The sequence below is a fragment of the Mobula hypostoma genome, chromosome 11, assembly GCF_963921235.1.
Source record: "Mobula hypostoma chromosome 11, sMobHyp1.1, whole genome shotgun sequence".
NCBI lineage: Eukaryota > Metazoa > Chordata > Chondrichthyes > Myliobatiformes > Myliobatidae > Mobula > Mobula hypostoma.
Genome location: NC_086107.1, coordinates 90,534,548 through 90,554,686, shown reverse-complemented (window position 1 = coordinate 90,554,686; position 20,139 = coordinate 90,534,548). Strand labels below are relative to the sequence as shown.

Here is a 20,139-nt window from a genome sequence, read left to right as displayed (position 1 = left end):
TAGGACTGCCAGATTGGGTAATAGCTTCCTCCCTCAGACTGTAAGATTATTGTGTACCCTGCCACCACTGAGGTCTCGTTTACTGTTCACTGCATTGTTTTAGGGTTTATTGCTTTCCTGTGCTGTGGTATAATTTTGAATTATATTTTATTAACTTATTTATGGTAATGTTTTGTTTTATATGCCGCGTGTGATATATATTTTGTGGGTGCACTATTGTTTCATTTGCTTGTTTCTATGTAGCCAGATGACAATAAACTTGAACTTGAAGCTTGTCATACATACTGTTTGTACAGATCAAATCATTACACAGTGCATTGAGCTGGAATAAGGCAAGACAATAACAATGCAAATAATGTTTAAAGGCTACTGAGAAAGTGCAATGCAAGTAGACAATAAAGTGCAAGATCATAAGATGGATTGTGAAGTTAAAAGTCCATCTTGGTGTAGAGTCGGATAACCGTGGGATGGAAGTTGTCCTTGAGCTTGGTGTTATGTTCTTTCAGGGTTTTGTATCTTCTGCCAAATACGAGAAGGAAGAAAAGAGAATGTTCGGGATTGGTGGGGTCTTTGATTCTGGTGGCTGCTTTACTGATGCAATAAGAAGTGTAGGCAGAGTCCATGGAGGGGAGGCTGTTTAGGTGGTGTTCTGAGCTGTATCCACAGCTCTCTGTAATGTATTGCAGTCACGTGCTATACCAAGCCATTATGCATCCAAATAGAAGGCGTTCTGTGGTGCACTGATAAAAATTGGCAAGGATCAACAGGGCATGCCAAATTCTTTAGCCTCCTGAGGAAGTAGTTATTGGTAAGCTTTCTTGGCCATGACATCTACATAATTGTACAAGAACGGGCTATTGATAATGTTCACATCTAGAAGCTTGATTGAAACTCTCAGCCCTGTCAACCACAACACTGTTCATGTAGACAGCAGCTTGTACAGACCTCCCCATTTCTGAAGTCAACATCCAATTTCTTTGTTTTGTTAACATTGAGGGAAAGGTTGTTGTCATGACACCATGTCACTAGACTCTCTATCCCCTTCCTGTATTCCGAGTCAACATTATTTGAGATCCAGCCCACTATGGTGGTATCATCTGTAAATTTTTAGATGGAGTTAGAACAGAATCGGGCCATATCGTCATGAATATACAGTGAGTAAAGTGGGAGGGGGTGCTGAGGATGCAACCCTGTGGAGTACTGGTGCTCAGAATAATTGTTGTGTAGACGCTGCTGCTAATCCTCACTGATGCTTAGCAAGTCAAAGTAGTTCAGTTGCAGAAGGAAGCATTAACTCCCAGGATCCAGAGTTTGGTGATGAGTTTGAGGAACTGCTTTTACTATCCAGGTGTTCCAGAGATGAGTGTAGGGCCAGGGAAAAGGCATCTGCCACAGACCTGTTTTGGCAGTAGGCAAATTGCAGTGGTTGAGGTTATTTGGAAGGCTGGAGTTCGTGCAAGCCATGACCAGCCTCTCGAAGCACTTCTTGATGGTAGATGTCAGGGCCACTTGATGGTAGTCATTTAGGAAAGTTATCCTGTTTTTCTTGGATACCAAGATGATAATGGTCTTCTGAAAAGAGGGAGCCTTTCCCGAATTGTTAAAACATCTCCTTTTAGACATCAAAAGCCAACAGTCTCTGCTGTGACTAAACCCCGTTTTACAGTATGCCTTTGTGTTTTCCTGCTTTGCTCCTCTACTATATCTATAATCTCCCTTCTGCAAATGTTATAACATAATAATTTATTATGCGTGATTAATAATGTCTTTTCAATTAAGGAAGTTGAGGGGAGAGCATTGAGATCATTCAGAATATAAATGGATACAGTGATCAATGTTTATGTAGAGGAAGGTTTAATTCAGGGTCCAATCTATTTCATTAGTTTTGTTATCAACCCCCTTTATCACTCCTTCCTATCCAATAATGATGTTCTTTTTTCAAAAAAGAATAATTATAAAAGAATCCCTTTGTAGACTTCTGATAAAATGTCTTTTAATAAAGTTAAAGTCCAGTAGTCTGTCAGCTCAGAAGGTATAGAATCATTGTGGGTAGAGTTAAGAAACTGCAAGGGTAAAAAGACCCTGATGGGAGTTATATACAGACATCTGAACAGCAGCAAAGATGTGGCCTACAAATAGAAAATACATGTGAAAAGGACAATGTTATGATAGTCATCGGGGATTTCAATATGCAGGTAGGTTGGGAAAATCACGTTAGTGCTGGATCCCAAGAGAGGGATGTTCTAGAATGCCTACAAGATTGTTTTTTAGAGCAGCTCGTGGTTGAGCCCATGAGGGGAAAGACAATTCTGGATTGGGTGTTATGCAATGAACCGGAATTGATCAGAAAGCTGAAGGCAAAGGAACTTTTAGGGGCCACTGATCATACTAGGATAGAAGTCACACTGCAATTTGAGAAAGAGAAGCTAAGGTCAGGCTACGTCCACACGAGACCGGATAAATCCGTAACCGAAGCTTTTTCTCTCCGTCCACACTGAAACGGCGTTTTCCTCCCCCGAAAACAAAGGTTTTCTAAAACACTCTTCAGAGTGTTAAAATCTGAAAACACCGGTTGGCCTTTGTAGTGTGTACAGGGTAACCTGCTAATTTTAAAAACACTGTCATGACGTGCCAGAACAAATGGTGGCAGCAGCGCAGCATTTCATCGTTTTCTTGAACGCAACCTCCAACACCTCAACAACAATATCTGACAATAGATGTGTAACAGCCTAATGTAATATTGTATGGAAATACAAGATAACACTGATGCAGACATGTTTTATACATTTAACCAGGCACTTTATTTGTCATGGTCCCTTCTGGCAATCCCCCACCTTACTATTTACCTCAGGAATTGGGCCTCAATCCCCTCGTTTAATTTCCAATCATTCCCAGGTTCCACTAACTACACACACCTGCTTTCCGTCAGAAAATGCAGGATAAAGATCCTGTGATCACAAGGAACTGCCAATTCGTTGGTGGACTCCAGTGTGAGTAACCTCATTTCATGGTTCTTAGAACAGTTAGTTCTAAGTCTAGCATTGCTCCTGGATTCTCTCTAAACCCAAGACTTTGGGTAAAGACTCCCCTGGAAACCGATTCCACGCTCGCTACGGTGATAACGCCTCCCGACTCTGCCCCCGCGCCTGTGTTCTGCACTTGGGTTCGTCCACCACCATGCTCGTGTATCATTATTAATGTATTGCTTGTGCAAACATTCAATAGATGCAATTGTCACTTTTGCCCAGCAACTGGTTTTATTACACATGTTAAATAGATTAGATTAGATTATGAGGACACGCAGTCCTCTTTTATTGTCATTTGGTAATGCATGCGTTAAGAAATGATACAATATTCCTCTGGTGTGATATCACAGAAACACAGGACAGACCAAGACTAAAAAACTAACAAAAACCACATAATTATAACATATAGTTACAACAGTGCAACATTGCCATAACTTGATGAAGAACAGGCCATGGCACAGTAAAAAGGTTCACAAATCTTTCGAATGTCCCACATCTCACGCAGACAGGAGAAGGAAGAAAACTCTCCCTGCCATGCCCGACCACAGTCTGACTCTGAGTCATTCGAAAACTTCGAGCCTCCGATCAGCCCTCCGACACTGAGTACCGAGCACCATCTCTATCCGAACGCTTCGACCTCGGCGTCAGTTGCCAGCAGCAGGCAAAGCCAAGGATTTTGGGGCCTTCCCTCCAGAAGATTCTCGATCGCGCAGTAACAGCGGCAGCAAACCGGCATTTCAGAAATTTCTCCAGATGTTCCTCTGTGCTTTCACGTCTGTCTCCATCAAATCAGAATTGTCCACGGCCCCTATTTAACAGATACGATATCATTTCACCGGAGAGCTGTGCGCGCTGCGTCGCGCTGCCATCTTCTCCTCCCGCCTAATACAGTAAAGTAATACACAAAGACATGGCAAAAGTAAAGGCAAACGAATGAGGTAACAGCAAATTTCACTTTTGCCCAGTAACAAGCCTTATTGCATTTAGTCCCTTTCATCGGTGAAGAGACTATGGCTGTAGGAAATGTTTCTGGACAAACGCGCACCAAGTCTTTCGTTTGGCAATTTCCTTTTAAGTTTTTCAAGTCTGTAACTGGACAAACGCGCACCAAGTACACCGTTTCCTCTTCACTGGTTTTCTGTGTGTCCTGCGCGTGCCCAGTAGGAGGAGATTCACCCAAATATCCGTTTTAATGTGGATGGATGTATTTTGAAAAATGCCTGGTGGGGACGCCTATCGTTTTTATGTGAAACTGGAGTTTTCCAAATTATCCGGTCTAGTGTGGACGTAGCCTCAGATGTATCAGTATTACAGTGGAGTAGAGGGAGATACAGGGGCATGAGAGAGGAGCTGGCCAGAATTGATTGGAAGGGAACACTAGCACACATGATGGCAGAGCAGCAATAGCTGAAGTTTCTGGAAAAAATTTGGAAAGCACAGGATAGATACATCCCAAAGAATAAGATGTATTTTAAAGGCAAGATAACGCAACCGTGGCTGATGAGAGAAGTCGTTGGCAACATAAAAGCTAAAGAGAGGGCATATAATACAGCAGAAATCAGTGGGAAGGTAGAGAGGATTAGTAAACTTCCTTTAAAAAAAAAATTCTGCTGTTATTGAGCCTCATTTTCCAGTCAACTATTTGGATCCAAAAACTACTTAGAAATAGGATTTAAATTACATTTTTCTGAACTCTGTTTTGTAAAGAGCATTCTTCCCGCATCCAGGAACTGAGTTGTGGAGTAATTACATTTTATAGTAGAAAGCAGAATCCATAATGTTCCTTTCCTGTGGTTGTAATTTACCAGTACGTTGCCAGGAATGGAGGGCTGTAGTTATGTGAATGTGGATTCCCTGACAGGATAAGATTAGTCTGCACGTGAAGCCCTCCAGTGTCACAGAGCTTGTTGACGGGCACGGTAAATGCAACAACATTGCGCTTTGGCACTTTTGAGACATTGCTAAATACTGGAGCTATTTATTTAAGAGTAATTATATTTAAAGCTACAGTAGATCGATTTATACAGTACTGTATTATTGATGGTGATAGGTAACATTAGTTCTGTTTTAAAACTAACATTTTGACAGATATCGGAAATGCATTACCTGAGTACAGCTTTAGCTGTTTTACTCTAGAAAGTTTTACATCTTCTTTCAATGGTTAGCTGATCATTTTCCCTTCAGAATTCACAGCTGAATGTTTTGTTTATAAATTTGTCATGAATGGGCTGGACTCAGTAGATTGTGTTAGTGGTACAAAAATAAATGATTCTGGTAGGCAAGCAAGACTGTTATCTTTTTTACTCAGTATACATTCTACATCAAAACTGATCAATAAGCTTCAAGACCTTGGCTCTCAATATCTCCCTGTGTGATTGGATCCACAATTTCTTCACTTGCGGACCCCAGTCAGTTCGGATTGGCAACAACATCTCCTTCACATTGACCATCAGTACAGGTGCACCGCAGGTCTGCTTAGCTCCCTGTTCTACTCACTTTATACTTATGACTGTATGCCCAAGCACAGCTCTAATGCCATATTTAGGTTTGCTGACAACATCAGTGTTGTAGGCTGAATCAAAGGAGGTAACGAAATAGCATATGGGTCGGTGATTGAAACTGTGGTTGAGTGGTGCCACAACAATATCTTCTTACTCAATTTCAGCAAAAACGAGAAGCTGATTATTGACTAAAGGAGGAGGAGCCATAAGACCATAAGATATAGGAGCAGAATTAGGCCATTTGGCCCATTGAGTCTGCTCCTCCATTTCATATGGCCGATCATTGGAGCCTGTCGTCACTGGAGGATCAGAGGTGGAGAGGGCTCAGCAATTTAAAATTCCTCGGTGTTATCATTTCAGAGGACCTGTTCTTGGACCAGCACGCAAGTGTAATTACAAAGAAAGCACAGCTGTGCCTCTACTTCCTTAGGAGTTTGCGAAGGTGACATCTATAACTTTGACAAACTTCTATAGATGTGTGATGGAGAGTATGGAAACACCGATTCCCTTGAAAGGAAAATCCTACAAAAAGTAGTGGATATAACCCAGTCCATTACAGGTAAAACTCTCTCCGCCATCAAGCTCATCAAAATGAATTATTGTCGCAGGAAAGTAGCATCCATCATCAGGGACCCCCACCACCCAGGTCATGCTGTCTTCTTGCTGCTGCCATCAGGAAGAAGGTACAGGAACCTCAGGACTCGCACCACCAGATTCAGGAACAGTTATTGCCCTCAACCATCAGGCTTTTGAATCAGAGGGAATAACTTCACTTGCCCTATCACTGAACTGTTCCCACAACCTATGGACTCACTTTCAAGGACTCATCATTTAAGTTATTAATACTTATTGCTTGCTTATTTATTGATTTATTTTTATTTATTTTCTTTTTTTCTTTTTGTATTTGCACAGTTTTTTTGTCTTTTCTACATTAGTTGTCCACCCTGTTGGGCACGGTCCTTCATTGACTCTCTTATGGTTATTGAATTTATTGAGTATGCTCACAAGAAAATGAATCTCAGGGTTGTATATGGTGACATATTTGTACATTGATGATAAACTTACTTTGAACATTTTTAACAGATTTTTATACTAACTGTTTCATTTGTATTGATTTTATCATATTAATTCTGGGGGTGGCACCATCTTTTCCCAAATAAATCTTTTTTAAGATATGGATCTCGACAGTTGCTGTAGTAGTTGACACAGTGATTGCCTGGTGCAGCACTTTGAACCAAGTTCCCATATAGGAGCAGATTTAGCCCATTTGGCCCACCAAGTCTGCTCTGCCATTTCATCATGGCTGATCCAATGTTTCTTTCAGCTCCAATCCCTGTACCCCTTTGTGCCCTGACCAATCGAAGTCTATCAATCTCTGCCTTAAATTTACATAAAGACCTGGCCTCCACAGCTACCTATAGCAAAGAATTCCACAGATTCACCACTCTCTGGTTAAAGAAATTCCTTCCCCTCTCCTTATTGTAAATGAAAGCCACTAAGGTCATTATTAGTCCAGTTCCAAATATGTGCAGACTTAAGATGCAAAGTTAAAATTAATTTGTGGAATCAATCAGTAGGAAACATGTCGTTTTTCAAAACACATTTCAAAAATGGTAAACACTAGTGTCTTAAGAGTTGTTGGGGCTGGTCTACATTGTCAGCAAGTTGTTTCAGGTAAGATATGACATTATCAGTTTAAAAGGGAAATTTCTTATCCTCTCTCTCTTAAAGTTTGCTTCATCCACCTTCGTAGACCATTGTATGAATCATTGCAATGCGGTTTTCCCACATTAGCCAAATGGCATCCTCAAGAGACACTTTCTGATTGTTGGAGATCTTTAGCTCTGACATTTGCCCCATCTGATTATTGGGTAGACATAAAAGACCTCATGACACAATTTGGAAAAAAAGCTAGTACTTGTTCTCCTGAACAAAAGTAATGCAGTCAGTACCAATAAGTCTGGTATTCAGGCCAGCATATCATTTGAGAAGCTGAGTGAAAATCAGTCGCCGTGGTTCCTGCTTTACTAAATACACTGAACTTCAGAAAGTGCGTGATTGCAAATACTTTGTGATGTTTGGTCATGAAAGTTGCCATATAAATGCAAATTTTCTTTTTCATTTGGGTCCTTGTTTGAACTTGTCCAAACTCAGTTTATTTTTTTTAGGAATTGTTTGAAAGGTAAGAGTCCAAATATCTGCATCACTGATTAAGAGGAAAAGCTGTGCTTATTTTTAGAGCAGGTAAAATCAAGGGAAATTGAGCAAATCTTAATAATTTCACGGTTCCTCATTTTGCTGTTTCTTTGAAAGTTAATGCTAAGAAAACTATTGTTTACTTTTTAACAAGTAAAGTTACAAGACCCATCACACAATTATAATCCTCATCTAGGTCTTCTTTCTTGTATCACTGAAATGTGACTGTGTGCTTTATGCAGCAGCGTGGCCAAAGACTTGATAAAATGTGACAGTAGTGTTCTGATCTGGTGAAGCATTGCCCCTTCATGAAGCATATTAATACATGTAATCATGAATGGCTTTTTTTTTGTTTAAGCCCTCACCAGGGTTCCCAACCTTTTTTTAATGCCATGGACCAATACCATTCAGCAAATGTAGCTTTTGTGACCTCGGGACAACCCATAGCAAAGTTTTCTGAAGTGTCATCATTATTGCAGCATTGATAAAGCGGTCATCACAAGAAATAGTGCAGATGTTCAAAATCTTGAATAATGCACATAGACGGAACTCAGGAACTCGGTAAGTTAGGCAGCATCAATGGAGAGAGATAGGCAGTCGTCATTTTGGGATGAGGCCCTTCATCAGGACTGCAGTGGCAATTTGAGTGCAGCAGCTCCCACAGACTTCAATATAATAACATTCAGTACCTCTACTTAAGTGATGTTTATTGAAGAATAGGCATTATCCAGGGCACTCGGACAGAAATGCTCTAATCTTCCAAATATTCTCCTGAAGACAGGCTCACTTTGATATCAGATCTGAAAGACGGTGAGCCTACATTGGAATCCCCTTCACCATTCCATAGGATTTTATGGCCAAAGGTCCCAAGCAAAGCTTGGACACACAACATTTAGTGTAGATTGGCATCAAGATTGGCGCAACATTGTGGGCTGAATGGCCTGCCCAGTGCTGTATTGCTCTGTGTTCTAACCAAGTGACCCAGAAGTGGAAGTACTACCACAGAGTCGAGACGAAGCATTGTTAAGAACATCACAACATAATAAACTGGAAAGAGTAGTAAGACACTCAGCCATTCAATATGTCTGTGGCTACTTCATCTCATGCCTCATCATCTTTCCTGTGCTAATTACACGCTTCTTCAAAAATATATCTGCTATAAATTGAATTGACTTTATTTCTTACATCCTTCACATATGAGGAGTAAAAATCTTTACATTATGTCTCCGCCTGAATGTGCAATGTGCAAATTATAGTAATTTGTAATAAATAGTATGTACAGAAAGATATACAACAGAACAGTCAATATAGCTTAGAAATACAATTGTGTCAGCATGAATTAATCAGTCTGATGGCCTGGTGGAAGAAGCTGTCCCAGAGCCTGTTGGTCCTGGCTTTAATGTTGTGGTACCGTTTCCCAGATGGTAGCAGCTGGGGTGACTCGGGTCCCCAGTGATCCTTTGGGCCCTCCTTATGCATCTGTCGCTGTATACGTCCTGAATAGTGGGAAGTTCACATCCACAGATGCGCTGGGCTGTCCGCACCACTCTCTGCAGAGTCCTGTGATTGACGGAAGTAAGTATAGTTCCCATACCAGGCAGTGATATAGCCAGTCAGGATACTCTCAAATGAGTCCCTGTAGAAAGAGTTCCAAGTGATCTTGCCTCCAAAATAGAGGTTCCTGATTATGTAAAGGCATCAGAAGTTATGGGTAGAAGGAGAACGAGGTTGTGAGGGATAAATCAGCCATGAGTGAATGGTGGGTCAGAGTGCATAGGTCCATTGGCTGAGTAACCTCATTCTATTCCTATGTCTTGTGATGTTAAGTGATTGACCCTTTATCTTTCAAATATGTCCCTTTGTTTGATATTTGTGGAAACATCTTGACACCTTCCCCTTTTGTGCTTCGCTGGAATCTTGTATGTTTCAGTAAGAAAGCCTCTTACTCTCTCCGACTCCAAGAAATGTAGATCTAATTCATTTAGCTGTTAGTGACAGGACAATCTCATTATCCCAGGAGCAGCCTAGTGAATCTCTTTTGTACAGAATCCTATGCTACGATATTCTTTCTTTAATAAGACCAATATTCTTCATGGTACTCTAGGTATGTCCTGAAATATCTTATCACTGCTTTTGTATCTGTATATGTGATTTCTCAGCATCAGTTGTAAAGGTTTAGTATCTTGAAAGCAAATCAAGGGATACAGATGTTTACACCAGACATTTAATGTGGTAAGGCCACAGGGAAACGCTTTCATTTTTTAATTTGCCACAGACGTTAGTTGTTTCCAACAATATTCATTAGCAGTTAACCTTTCCTGCCCCTCAATATGTGTCTATCCTGTTAGCTATGCCACATTTAGTAACACTAATGTGTTCAGTAATTCTGACAGGAGCTCTCTAAATACCAGGCAAACTCCATATAATTAAGCAGTCCAGGGTAGGAGGAGTTGGAATGAACTGGTTAGACAACATTTGCAGACTTGCTAAACAGAAAGCCCTGGAGGAATGGGAAGCAAGTTAAAACTTCCATTTTTAGTGAGGTCCTCATCAGTATGTATAACTTCAGTCAATTTTCATCTTGCTGTTATGCACAAAACCAGATTGAAAAATAGATTAGCCAATCATTTCAATTAATTTCATATTACTAGCGTACAGCGTGCAGCATCAATTTTAAAGACTAACTTTATTTGTCAAAGTACATCAAGGCATACAGCGAAATGCATTGTTTGCATCAAAACAAATCAGCAAGGATTATACTGGGCAGCCGGCAAGTGTTACATGCTTGCGGCACCAGCATACCATGTTCACAAGTCACTAACCCCAAGTCTTACCCCATTGGAACGTACAAACTCCTTAAAGACAACGGTAGGAATTGAACCCAAACCTTACAGCTGTACTGTAATAGTAATTCACTAACCACTGCACTACAGTGCCACCCCAGTGGTTTAAGCCCATGCAATGGTTAAACATCCACTCTACACAATGAGGGAAGACTTGCTCACCAGAGCTGTATTTCCTTTCTTTACAGGAAGGCCATTTGACAGAGTGTAATTGGCCTATGGTGTGTTTTTTCATCAAAGCTATTGCTTCCAGTTGCATGGTAGACAGAATGATATTTTATCTATGGATAGTCTGAGGCTGTCAGCAATTTTCTTGTGAGAGGAGAAGTTCCTTTTTGCATTTCTGAGGGACTTGTTCCTTTATTTAAGTTTGAGACTGATAGACTTTGGGACACTAAGGGAGTTTGGCAAGAAAATGAATGAGATGGATAATTATCTATTACCATATTGTGTGGTGAAGCAGTCTGGAATGATGCCAATCCTCTATTACTGTACTTGTATGGAGTCGTAGAGCACTACAGCACAGAAGCAGGCCCTTCGGCCCACCTAGTCTGTGCTGAACAATTATAATGCCTGGTTCTATTGATCTGCACCCGGACCTCAGCCCTCCATATCCTTCCCATCCATTAACCTATCCTTCCCTTAAATGTTGAAAACTAGCCCGTGTCCACCTCTTATGCTGTCATCCATACTCTCACCACCTTTTGAGTGAAGAGGTTTCCTTTCATGTTCCCCTTAAACATCTCATCTTTCACCCTTAACCCATGACTTCTAGTTCTAATTTATCCCAACCTCAGTGGAAAAAGCTTGCTTGAATTTACTCTATCCATACCATTCATAATTTTGTATACCTCTATCAAATCTCCCCTCATTCTCCTACATTTTATGGAATAATCTCCTAACCTATTCATCCTTTTCCCTATAATTTGGGCCCTCATGTCCTTGCAACATCCTTGTGAATTTTCTCTGTACTCTTTCATTCTTATTGCTATCATTCCTGTAGGTAGGTGACCAGAACTGCACAAAATACTCCAAAATTTGGCCTCACCAATGTCTTGTATATCTTACGTGATGGTTCAACATTCAGACCACTCTTTGTTCCTATACAGTGCAGCAGATTCCCTTTGCTTTCTCTCACCACTTTCCTTTCTCCTTTTCATTGACTACAGCTCTGCCGTTAATACCATCATTCCAAATAAACTGATTCCTAAGCTCCGGAACCTGGGCCGTAGCACTCAGATCTGCAGCTGGATCTTCAACTTCCTCAGAGACAGGACCCAGGCTGTAAAAATAAGGGACAAGCTCTCCTCTACAATCACTGTGAGCACTGGTGCCCCACAAGGCTGTATTCTCAGCCCCCTGCTGTACTCGCTGTACACCCATGATTGTGTAACCAAGTTTCCATCAAACTCAATATATAAGTTTGCTGATGACACAACAATTGTAGGCCATAATGATGAGTTTGAGTACAGAAAGGAAATTAAGAATCTGGTGGCATGGTGCAAAGACAATAACCTATCCCTCAATGTCAGCAAGACGAAGAAATTGGTTGTTGACTTCAGAAGGAGTAGCGGACCGCATGACCCAATTTACATTGGTGGTGCGCAAGTGGAACAAGTCAAAAACTTTAAGTTCCTCGGGGTCAATATCACAAGTGACCTGACTTGGTCCAGCCAAGCAGAGTTCACTGCCAAGAAGGCCCACCAGTGCCTTTACTTCCTGAGAAAACTAAAGAAATTTGGCCTGTCCCCTAAAACCCTCACTAATTTTTATAGATGCACCGTAGAAAGCATTCTTCTAGGGTGCATCACAACCTGGTATGGAAGCTGTCCTGTCGAAGACCAAAAGAGGCTGCAGAAGATCATGAACACGGTGCAGTACATCACACAAACCAATCTTCCATCCTTGGATTCACTTTACACCGCACGCTGTCAGAGCAGTGCTGCCAGGATAATCAAGGACACGACCCACACACCCAACACACTTTTCGTCCCTCTTCCCTCCAGGAGAAGGCTCAGGAGTTTGAAGACTCGTATGGCCAGATTTGGGAACAGCTTCTTTCCAACTGTGATAAGACTGCTGAACGGATCCTGACCCGGATCTGGGCCTTACCCTCCAGACCTGCCTCTTGGTTTTTTTTGCACTACCTTACTTCCCATTTTTCTATTTTCTATTTATGATTTATAATTTAAATTTTTAATATTTACTAATTTTTACCATTTTTAATATTTAATATTGGTAATCCAGGGAGTGGGAAGCGCAGAATCAAATATCGCTGTGATGATTGTACGTTCTAGTATCAATTGTTTGGCGACAATAAAGTGTAAAGTTACCTCAGCAGGGTCCTGTTGGTGGCTGTAGTAGAACATACAGCCATCAGATAGAACCAAGACAATTACTGACCACATCATTGTCAAGCAGGCCCAATCCTGGCTTTCACAGTTCTTAACATCCTTTTAAAATGCATAGATTATTAGATAATTTCAATTAGACATGACTCTGATGCCAAAAAATTCTATTATCAGCAGTTAATTAAAAACTCTTAACACCTTGCTACAGGGGCCTTTGTGACCATTTCAGAAAAAGTTGAGCAGAAGACATTCATCCCACTAAATAGCAGCCTGGAAGCATTTTGCTGGATCTGATATTCCTAGTAAACAACCTTGTACAACCACAAGTATCCCAGACATTACAAATCACGCTATGAACTCACGTGGATTTGCTACCGACTTCTAGAACATCAAGTATAACCACAAAATCAACTACAGATTCATAAATAAACTACCAGCTAAATTGCTTCATTTTTAAACCTGTTCAAGGAGCCAGTTCCTTCAAATTTGCAGTTCTGTGGGTTTTGGAAGTTCTACAATCCCTTGCAGCCTTTGAGCAGGAGCAGCCCTGAGTTCCCCGATCCTGTATAGCCGCCAGTAAGATCGTGGCTGGTCTGATGTCCTTTCTCGGCTGTTCTTTCTTGCTGATTTCAGGATTACCCAAAGGCTGGAAACAAAGTAACCTATCTCATCCTTCCATAGAGAGTCCAAAGCCAGTGCTCCTCAGGAAGAAATTCCTCCTATCTTCAGTCATCCAACCTCTTGCTCTGAGGCTTTGTCCCCTTATTTAGGCTCTTCCAGAACAGGCAATTTTACTGCACCTACCTCAAGTCGGGCCTCAGGATCACCTAATGCTTTAAAAGATTACTTCTCTGAGTGACAGAGAATATTGGCTTAATCTGTTAAATCTGTACAGTTAGACAACTACAAAGGGAATCTTTTTGAACTTAGAAGGATGCCTTATAAAGCGTAACATTACATCCTTGCTTTTATATTCTAGTCCTCTCAAAATGAATGCTAACATCACATTTGCCTTCCTCACCACTGACCCATCCTGCAAATTAACCTTCAAGGAATCCTGCACGAGGACTCCCTTGCCCCTCGGGTTTTTGAATTTTCTCCTCATTTAGAAAATAGCCTACACTTTTATTTTTTCCACCAAAGTGTATGACCATGCACTTCCTGACACTGCGTTCCATCTGCCACTTCTTTGCCCATTCTCCTAATCTAAGTTCTTCTATAGCCTCTCTACTGCCTCAACACTACCTGCCCCTCCATTTATCTTCATCTCGACTCCAGACAAAGCCAACAATTCTGTCATCCAAATCATTGAAATATAATGTAAAATAATGTGGTCCCAACACAGACGCAGATGGAATGCCACTAGTCACCGACAGCCAACCAGGAAAAGCTCTCTTTAATCCCACTATTTGCCTCCTGCCAGTCAGCCAATTCTCTATCCATGATAGTATCTTTCCTGTAATACCACGTCCTTTGTCTATACTGCTTGCTATTTCTTCAAAGAATTCCAACAGATTTATCAGGCAAGATTTTCCCTTGAGGAAACCATGCTGATTTTAACCTATTTTATCACGTGCCTTCAAGTAACCCAAAACAACATCCTTAACAATCGACTCCAACATCTTCTCAACCGCTAAGGTCAGGCTAACAGGCGTATAATTTTGTTTCCCTGCTTGAAGAGTGGAGTGACATTTGCAATTTTCCAGTCCTCTGGAACCATGCCAGAATCTATGGATTCTTGAAAAATCATTACTAATGTCTCCACAATCTCTTCAGCCACCTCTTTCAGAACCCTAGAATGTAGACCATCCGGTCCAGGTGATTTATCTACCTTCAGACCTTTCAGTTTCCCAAGCACCTTCTCCCTAGTAATGGCAACTTCACTCACTTTTGCCCCCTGACACTCTCAAACCTCCGGCATACTACCAGTGTCTTCCACAGTGAAGACTGATGCAAAGTACTTATTCAGTTCGTCCGCCATTTCCTTGGGCCCCATTACTACCTCTACAACATAATTTTCCAGTGGTCAGATATCTACTCTCACCTGTCTTTTACACTTTATATATCTGAAGAAACTTTTGGTATCATATATAATGTTATTGGCTGGCTTCCTTCTTTGTAACTTTTTTAGTTGCTTTCTTTTGGTTTTTAGAAGCTTCCTAATCCTTTAACTTCCTACTAATTTTTGCTGTTATTATATGCCCCCTGTATAGCTTTTGTATTGGTTAGCCACGTTTGTGCCATCCTGCCTTTAGAATACAACTTCTTCCTTGGAATGTATATATCCCGCGCCTTCTGAATTGTTCCCAGAAACTCCAGCCATTGTTGCTGTACTGTCATCCCTGCTAGTATTTTAATATTGGCCAGCTCCTCTCTCATCCCTTTGTAATTCCCTTTACTCCACTGCAATACTGATACATCTGACTTTAGCTTCTCCTTCTCAAATTGCGGGGTGAATCCTATCTAATTATGATCACTGACCCCTAATGGTTCCTGTATCTTAAGCTCTCTAATCAATTTGGTTCATCGCACAACATCCAATCCACAACAGCTGATCCCCTAGTGGGCTCAACTACAATCTGCACTATAAAACCATCTTGTAGGCATTCTACAAATTCCCCCTCTTGGGATCCTGCACCAGTATGATTTTCCTGATCTACCTGCATATTGAAATCTCTCATGAGTACTGTAACATTGCCTTTCTGACATGCATTTTATATCTCCCATTGTAACTTGAAGACTATATCTTTGCTACTGTTCAGAGGCCTGTACATAACTCCCATCAAGGTCTTTTTAGCCTTGTAGTTTCTTAGCTCTACCCACAATGATTCTACACCTTCTGATCCTATGTCACCCCTTTCTAATGATTTGATTTCATTTTTTTACCAACAGAGCCACCCATTCCCTCTGCCTACATGCCTGTCCTTTCAATACAATGTGTATCCTTGAATGTTAAGCTCCCAGCTATAATCTTTCAGATAAGAATCAGTGATGCCCACAACGTCTCATATACCAATCTGTAACTGTGCTACAAATTCATTTACATTATTCTGTATGGTGTTGGTGTGTGGCCAAGTGGTTAAGGCGTTCGTCTAGTGATCTGAAGGTTGCTAGTTCGAGCCTTGACTGAGGCAGCGTGTTGTGTCCTTGAGCAAGGCACTTAACCACACATCGCTCGGTGACGACACTGGTGCCAAGCTGTATGGGTCCTAATGCCTTTCCCTTGGACAACATCGGTGACGTGGAGAGGGGAGACTTGCAGCATGGGCAACTGCCGGTCTTCCATACAACCTTGCCCAGGTCTGCGCGCCTTGGAAACCTTCCAAGGGTCAAATCCATGGTTTCATGAGACTAACGGATGCCTATTAATTATTCTGTATATTGCCTGCATTCAAATATAATAGCTTCAGTCCTGTATTCAACACCCCTTTTGATTTTGTCCCCCTTTTACATTGCAACTCATCCTGTTGACTGCAATTTTGTTCTATCATCAGCTCAGCCTCTTGTTAGTGTCATTGTACACCCTGCCTCTGTTTGTAAACCAACTACCCCATCCTCAACCCTAACACTACAGCTCCTATAGCCCTACCAAATTAGTTCAAACCCTCCCAAACAGCTCTAGCAAGCCTGCCTCCAAGGATATTGGTTCCCATTGGGTTCAGGTGTAACTGGACGCTTTTGTACAGGTTGTACCTTCCCCAGAAGAGATCCCAATGATCCAGAACTCTGAACCCCTTCAAAAGTTCCTCAACCACACATACATCTGCCAAATCATTCTATTCTTACCCTCACCAGGATGTGGCACAGTTAGCAAACCAGAGATTACACCCTGGAGGTCCTGCTATTCAGCTTTCTACCTGGTTCCCTAAAATCTCTCTTTCCCACAGACTTTTTCCAGTCACTCCATGTCACCATAATCCTGAGGGGCAGCTTTTTCTCCCAGAAAGTGGTCTGTATATGGAATGACCTGCCAGAGGAAGTGGGTGAGGCGGGTACATTAAACAACATTGAAACATGGGCGAAGGAGAATAGATTAAGTGGGCATCTTGGTTGGCATAGACTTGTTGGGCTGAAGGGTCTGTTTCTGTGCCGTATGTCTCTGTTCTGTGGAACGAGAAATTAAATTAGTGGTTTAAGTAAATGAAATATCAGGTGAAAGGTCAGCAACTTGAAATGTAAGATCAGTTTCTCTCTTCGGTTTGGTTAAATAGTGAGAAGAGGAATGTTTTAATCATATTCCTCTCTTTAACTATGTTTAGATTATCAGACTACTGACCAATATGTAAAAAAATTGTCTGTGCCTGAGCTGAGCAATCCCACATTTTAAGCCCGGGGAAACTTTGGGAATGATAGTACTTTGCAAAGTTATAACTTGTTCACATTTTTTAACACATAGCCTTACTTTGGTTCTTTTGTCTTCTAGTGCCATGCATAAAAAAAGCTTCAGCTTCCGAATCAGCTACACAAGTTCCATCAGAGGCTGGCGCAAAAAAGCGACTTCCCACCAAACGGTGCCTGGCAGAGCTCAGACCACCACCCTGCCTTCTGCAGAAGGAGGAGTCAATGCAATTGAAGCGAAGAAGGATAGAAATTGAAGTGTGCCAAGACGTTCCTTCGGTATCCGAATTACGAAAGAAGCACAATTCATCTCGAATCGACCAAGTCAACATTGTGCCAAAGACCCACACAAAGGAGACTCAGCCACTTTCAAATCGGAGTAATATTCTTGGCAATGAAGGATCAAAATTTGGAACCTCAGCTGAAAATACGAAAAGAATCTTCACACCGACCATCTCCAGGAGGCCGAAAACTCCAGCCAGCACCACCCCCAGCAGCTGTAACCTCTCCACCATGTCAAGTAATCACGATTTGAATGAAACCTTTGAAACTGCAAAAGTGGGTGAGCAGTCCAGCCTAGATACCACAATAATTCTTGGTCCTTCATCTGCTCAAAAACCCAAATTTACCATGCACCATGACATAATGACACAGACCAACAACACATTCTTGCAGAGGTACGACTCTTTATTCTTATTTTTTTTTCCTCTTTCTGTTATGTAATGGAATTTCTTTTAGATATCACTAAAATGGAGGTTTTATGGCAGTGACCTGATACCAACTTTGACTTGCCACTGTGCTTCAGTTCCCTATTTCCTTCCATTATCACTAATTTTTAACCTAAATATAATATTGCAATGCTTTACATGGAACATAGAACAGTACAGCACACTAGTATCTTTGACCCACAATGTTGTGCTGACCTTTTAGCCTACACCAAGGCTGGTGCCACAGCAGCGTTGCGGTCAGCACAATGCAGTTATAACTCAGAGGCATTCCAGAGTTTGGTGTTCAATTCCGGTATCATTCTGTAAGGAGTCTCTGGAGTGCATGGGTTTTCAAGTTCCTCCCACAGTCCAAAGGTGTACCAGGTCGGTTAACTGGTCATTGTAAATTGTCCTTTGATTAGTTTGGATTTAATCAGGTTTGTTGAGGGTTGCTGGGCTGGAAGGACCCACTTTGCGTTGTATCACTAAATAAATAACTAAATCAATCAGGCAATCTACCCCTTCCTTCCCACACAGCCCTTGATTTTCCTATCATCCATATGCTTATCTAAGAGTTCTTAAATATCTCTAATGAATCTGCCTCTACCACCTAATCTATATCCTTACACATTGGAGGTTTCCAGATTCCACTGGAATGTAAAATTTCAGGGGCTTGATCTCGCTGAAATCCCAGTGTTAATGCTGAGCTGATCTGTGTCTGCATCTTGCACTCTCCATTTAATTGGGAACAGACTGGCTGACAGGGCAAAAAGGAAGGATAGGACTGTTTGGCTGCAATTTTTATTGTATTTTCATTAATGTAATTTTGTAATTAATTTTAATTAGGCTTTTCTAAGTTGGAGTGAAAGGCATGCTTCTGTGCTATGTTACTTTAAATTAAAAGCTATTAAAGACATGAAAATCAGAGATGTTCAGCAACGCTTCAAAACTCCAAGATATTTGGCAGATGGGAAAGCTTGAGCAGTCTGTACTGGCTGACGAAGACTTGAAGAGGAACCTTAAGACATAGGAGCAGACTTCACCCATTCGGTCCATCGTGTCTGCCCTGCCATTTCATCATGGTTGATTTATTAACCCCATTCTCCCACCTTCTCCCTGTAACCTTTCATGCCCTTACTAATCAAGAACTCTCCTTTAAATATACTCAGACTTTGCCTTCACAGCTGCCTGTGGCAATGAATTCCCATGTTCACTGCCCTTTGACTAAATAAATTTTTCCTTAACTCTTTTCTAAAGGGACCTTGTTCTATTCTAAGGCTGTTCCCTCTGGTCCTTGATTCTGCCACTACTGGAAACATCCTCACCATGCCACTCTATCTAGGCCTTTTATTATTCAATAGGTTTCAAGGAGATCCCCTCTTAGTCTTCTAAACTCCAATGAGTATAGGCCAGGAATCATCACACACCCCTCATGACAAGGTTCCACACAGCAGGCTTATTCAGAAAGTCAGAAGGCATGGGATCTAGGGAAGTTTAGCCAGGTGGATTCAGAATTGGCTTCCCTGCAGAAGGCAGAGGGTCGTGGTGAATGGAGTACATTCAGATTGGAGGGTTGTGACTAGTGTTGTCCCACAATGATCTGTTCTGGGACCTCTACCTTTTGTGATTTTTATTAATGACCTGGAGGTGGGGGTAGAAGGGTGGGTTGGCAAGTTTGCAGACGACACAAAGGTTGGTGGTGTTGTAGATAGTGTAGAAGATTGTCGAAGATTGCAGAGAGACATTGATAGGATGCAGAAGTGGGCTGAGAAGTGGCAGATGGAGTTCAACCCGGAGAAGTGTGAGGTGGTACACTTTGGAAGGACAGACTCCAAGGCAGAGTACAAAGTAAATGGCAGGATACTTGGAAGTTTGGAGGAGCAGAGGGATCTGGGGGTACATGTCCACAGATTCCTGAAAGTTGCCTCACAGGTAGATAGGGTAGTTAAGAAAGCTTATGGGATGTTAGCTTTCATAAGTCGAGGGATAGAGTTTAAGAGTCACGATGTAATGATGCAGCTCTATAAAACTCTGGTTAGGCCACGCTTGGAGTACTGTGTCCACTTCTGGTTGCCTCACTATAGGAAGGATGTGGAAGCATTGGAAAGGGTACAGAGGAGATTTACCAGGATGCTGCCTGATTTAGAGAGTATGGATTATGATCAGAGATTAAAGGA

General features: G+C 41.5%; 1 protein-coding gene across 5 annotated transcripts in view; it reads left to right on the top strand.

Annotated features, from left to right (window-relative positions):
* LOC134353932 (kinesin-like protein KIF18A) overlaps positions 1–20,139 on the top strand; it is a 118,929-nt gene that overhangs the window by 72,580 nt on the left and 26,210 nt on the right. For all 5 annotated transcript variants that reach the window (XM_063062489.1, XM_063062488.1, XM_063062485.1 and 2 more), the window contains one exon: positions 17,341–17,932. In XM_063062489.1, the coding sequence (XP_062918559.1) occupies positions 17,341–17,932 (592 nt within the window). The remainder of the gene's footprint in view (positions 1–17,340; positions 17,933–20,139) is intronic.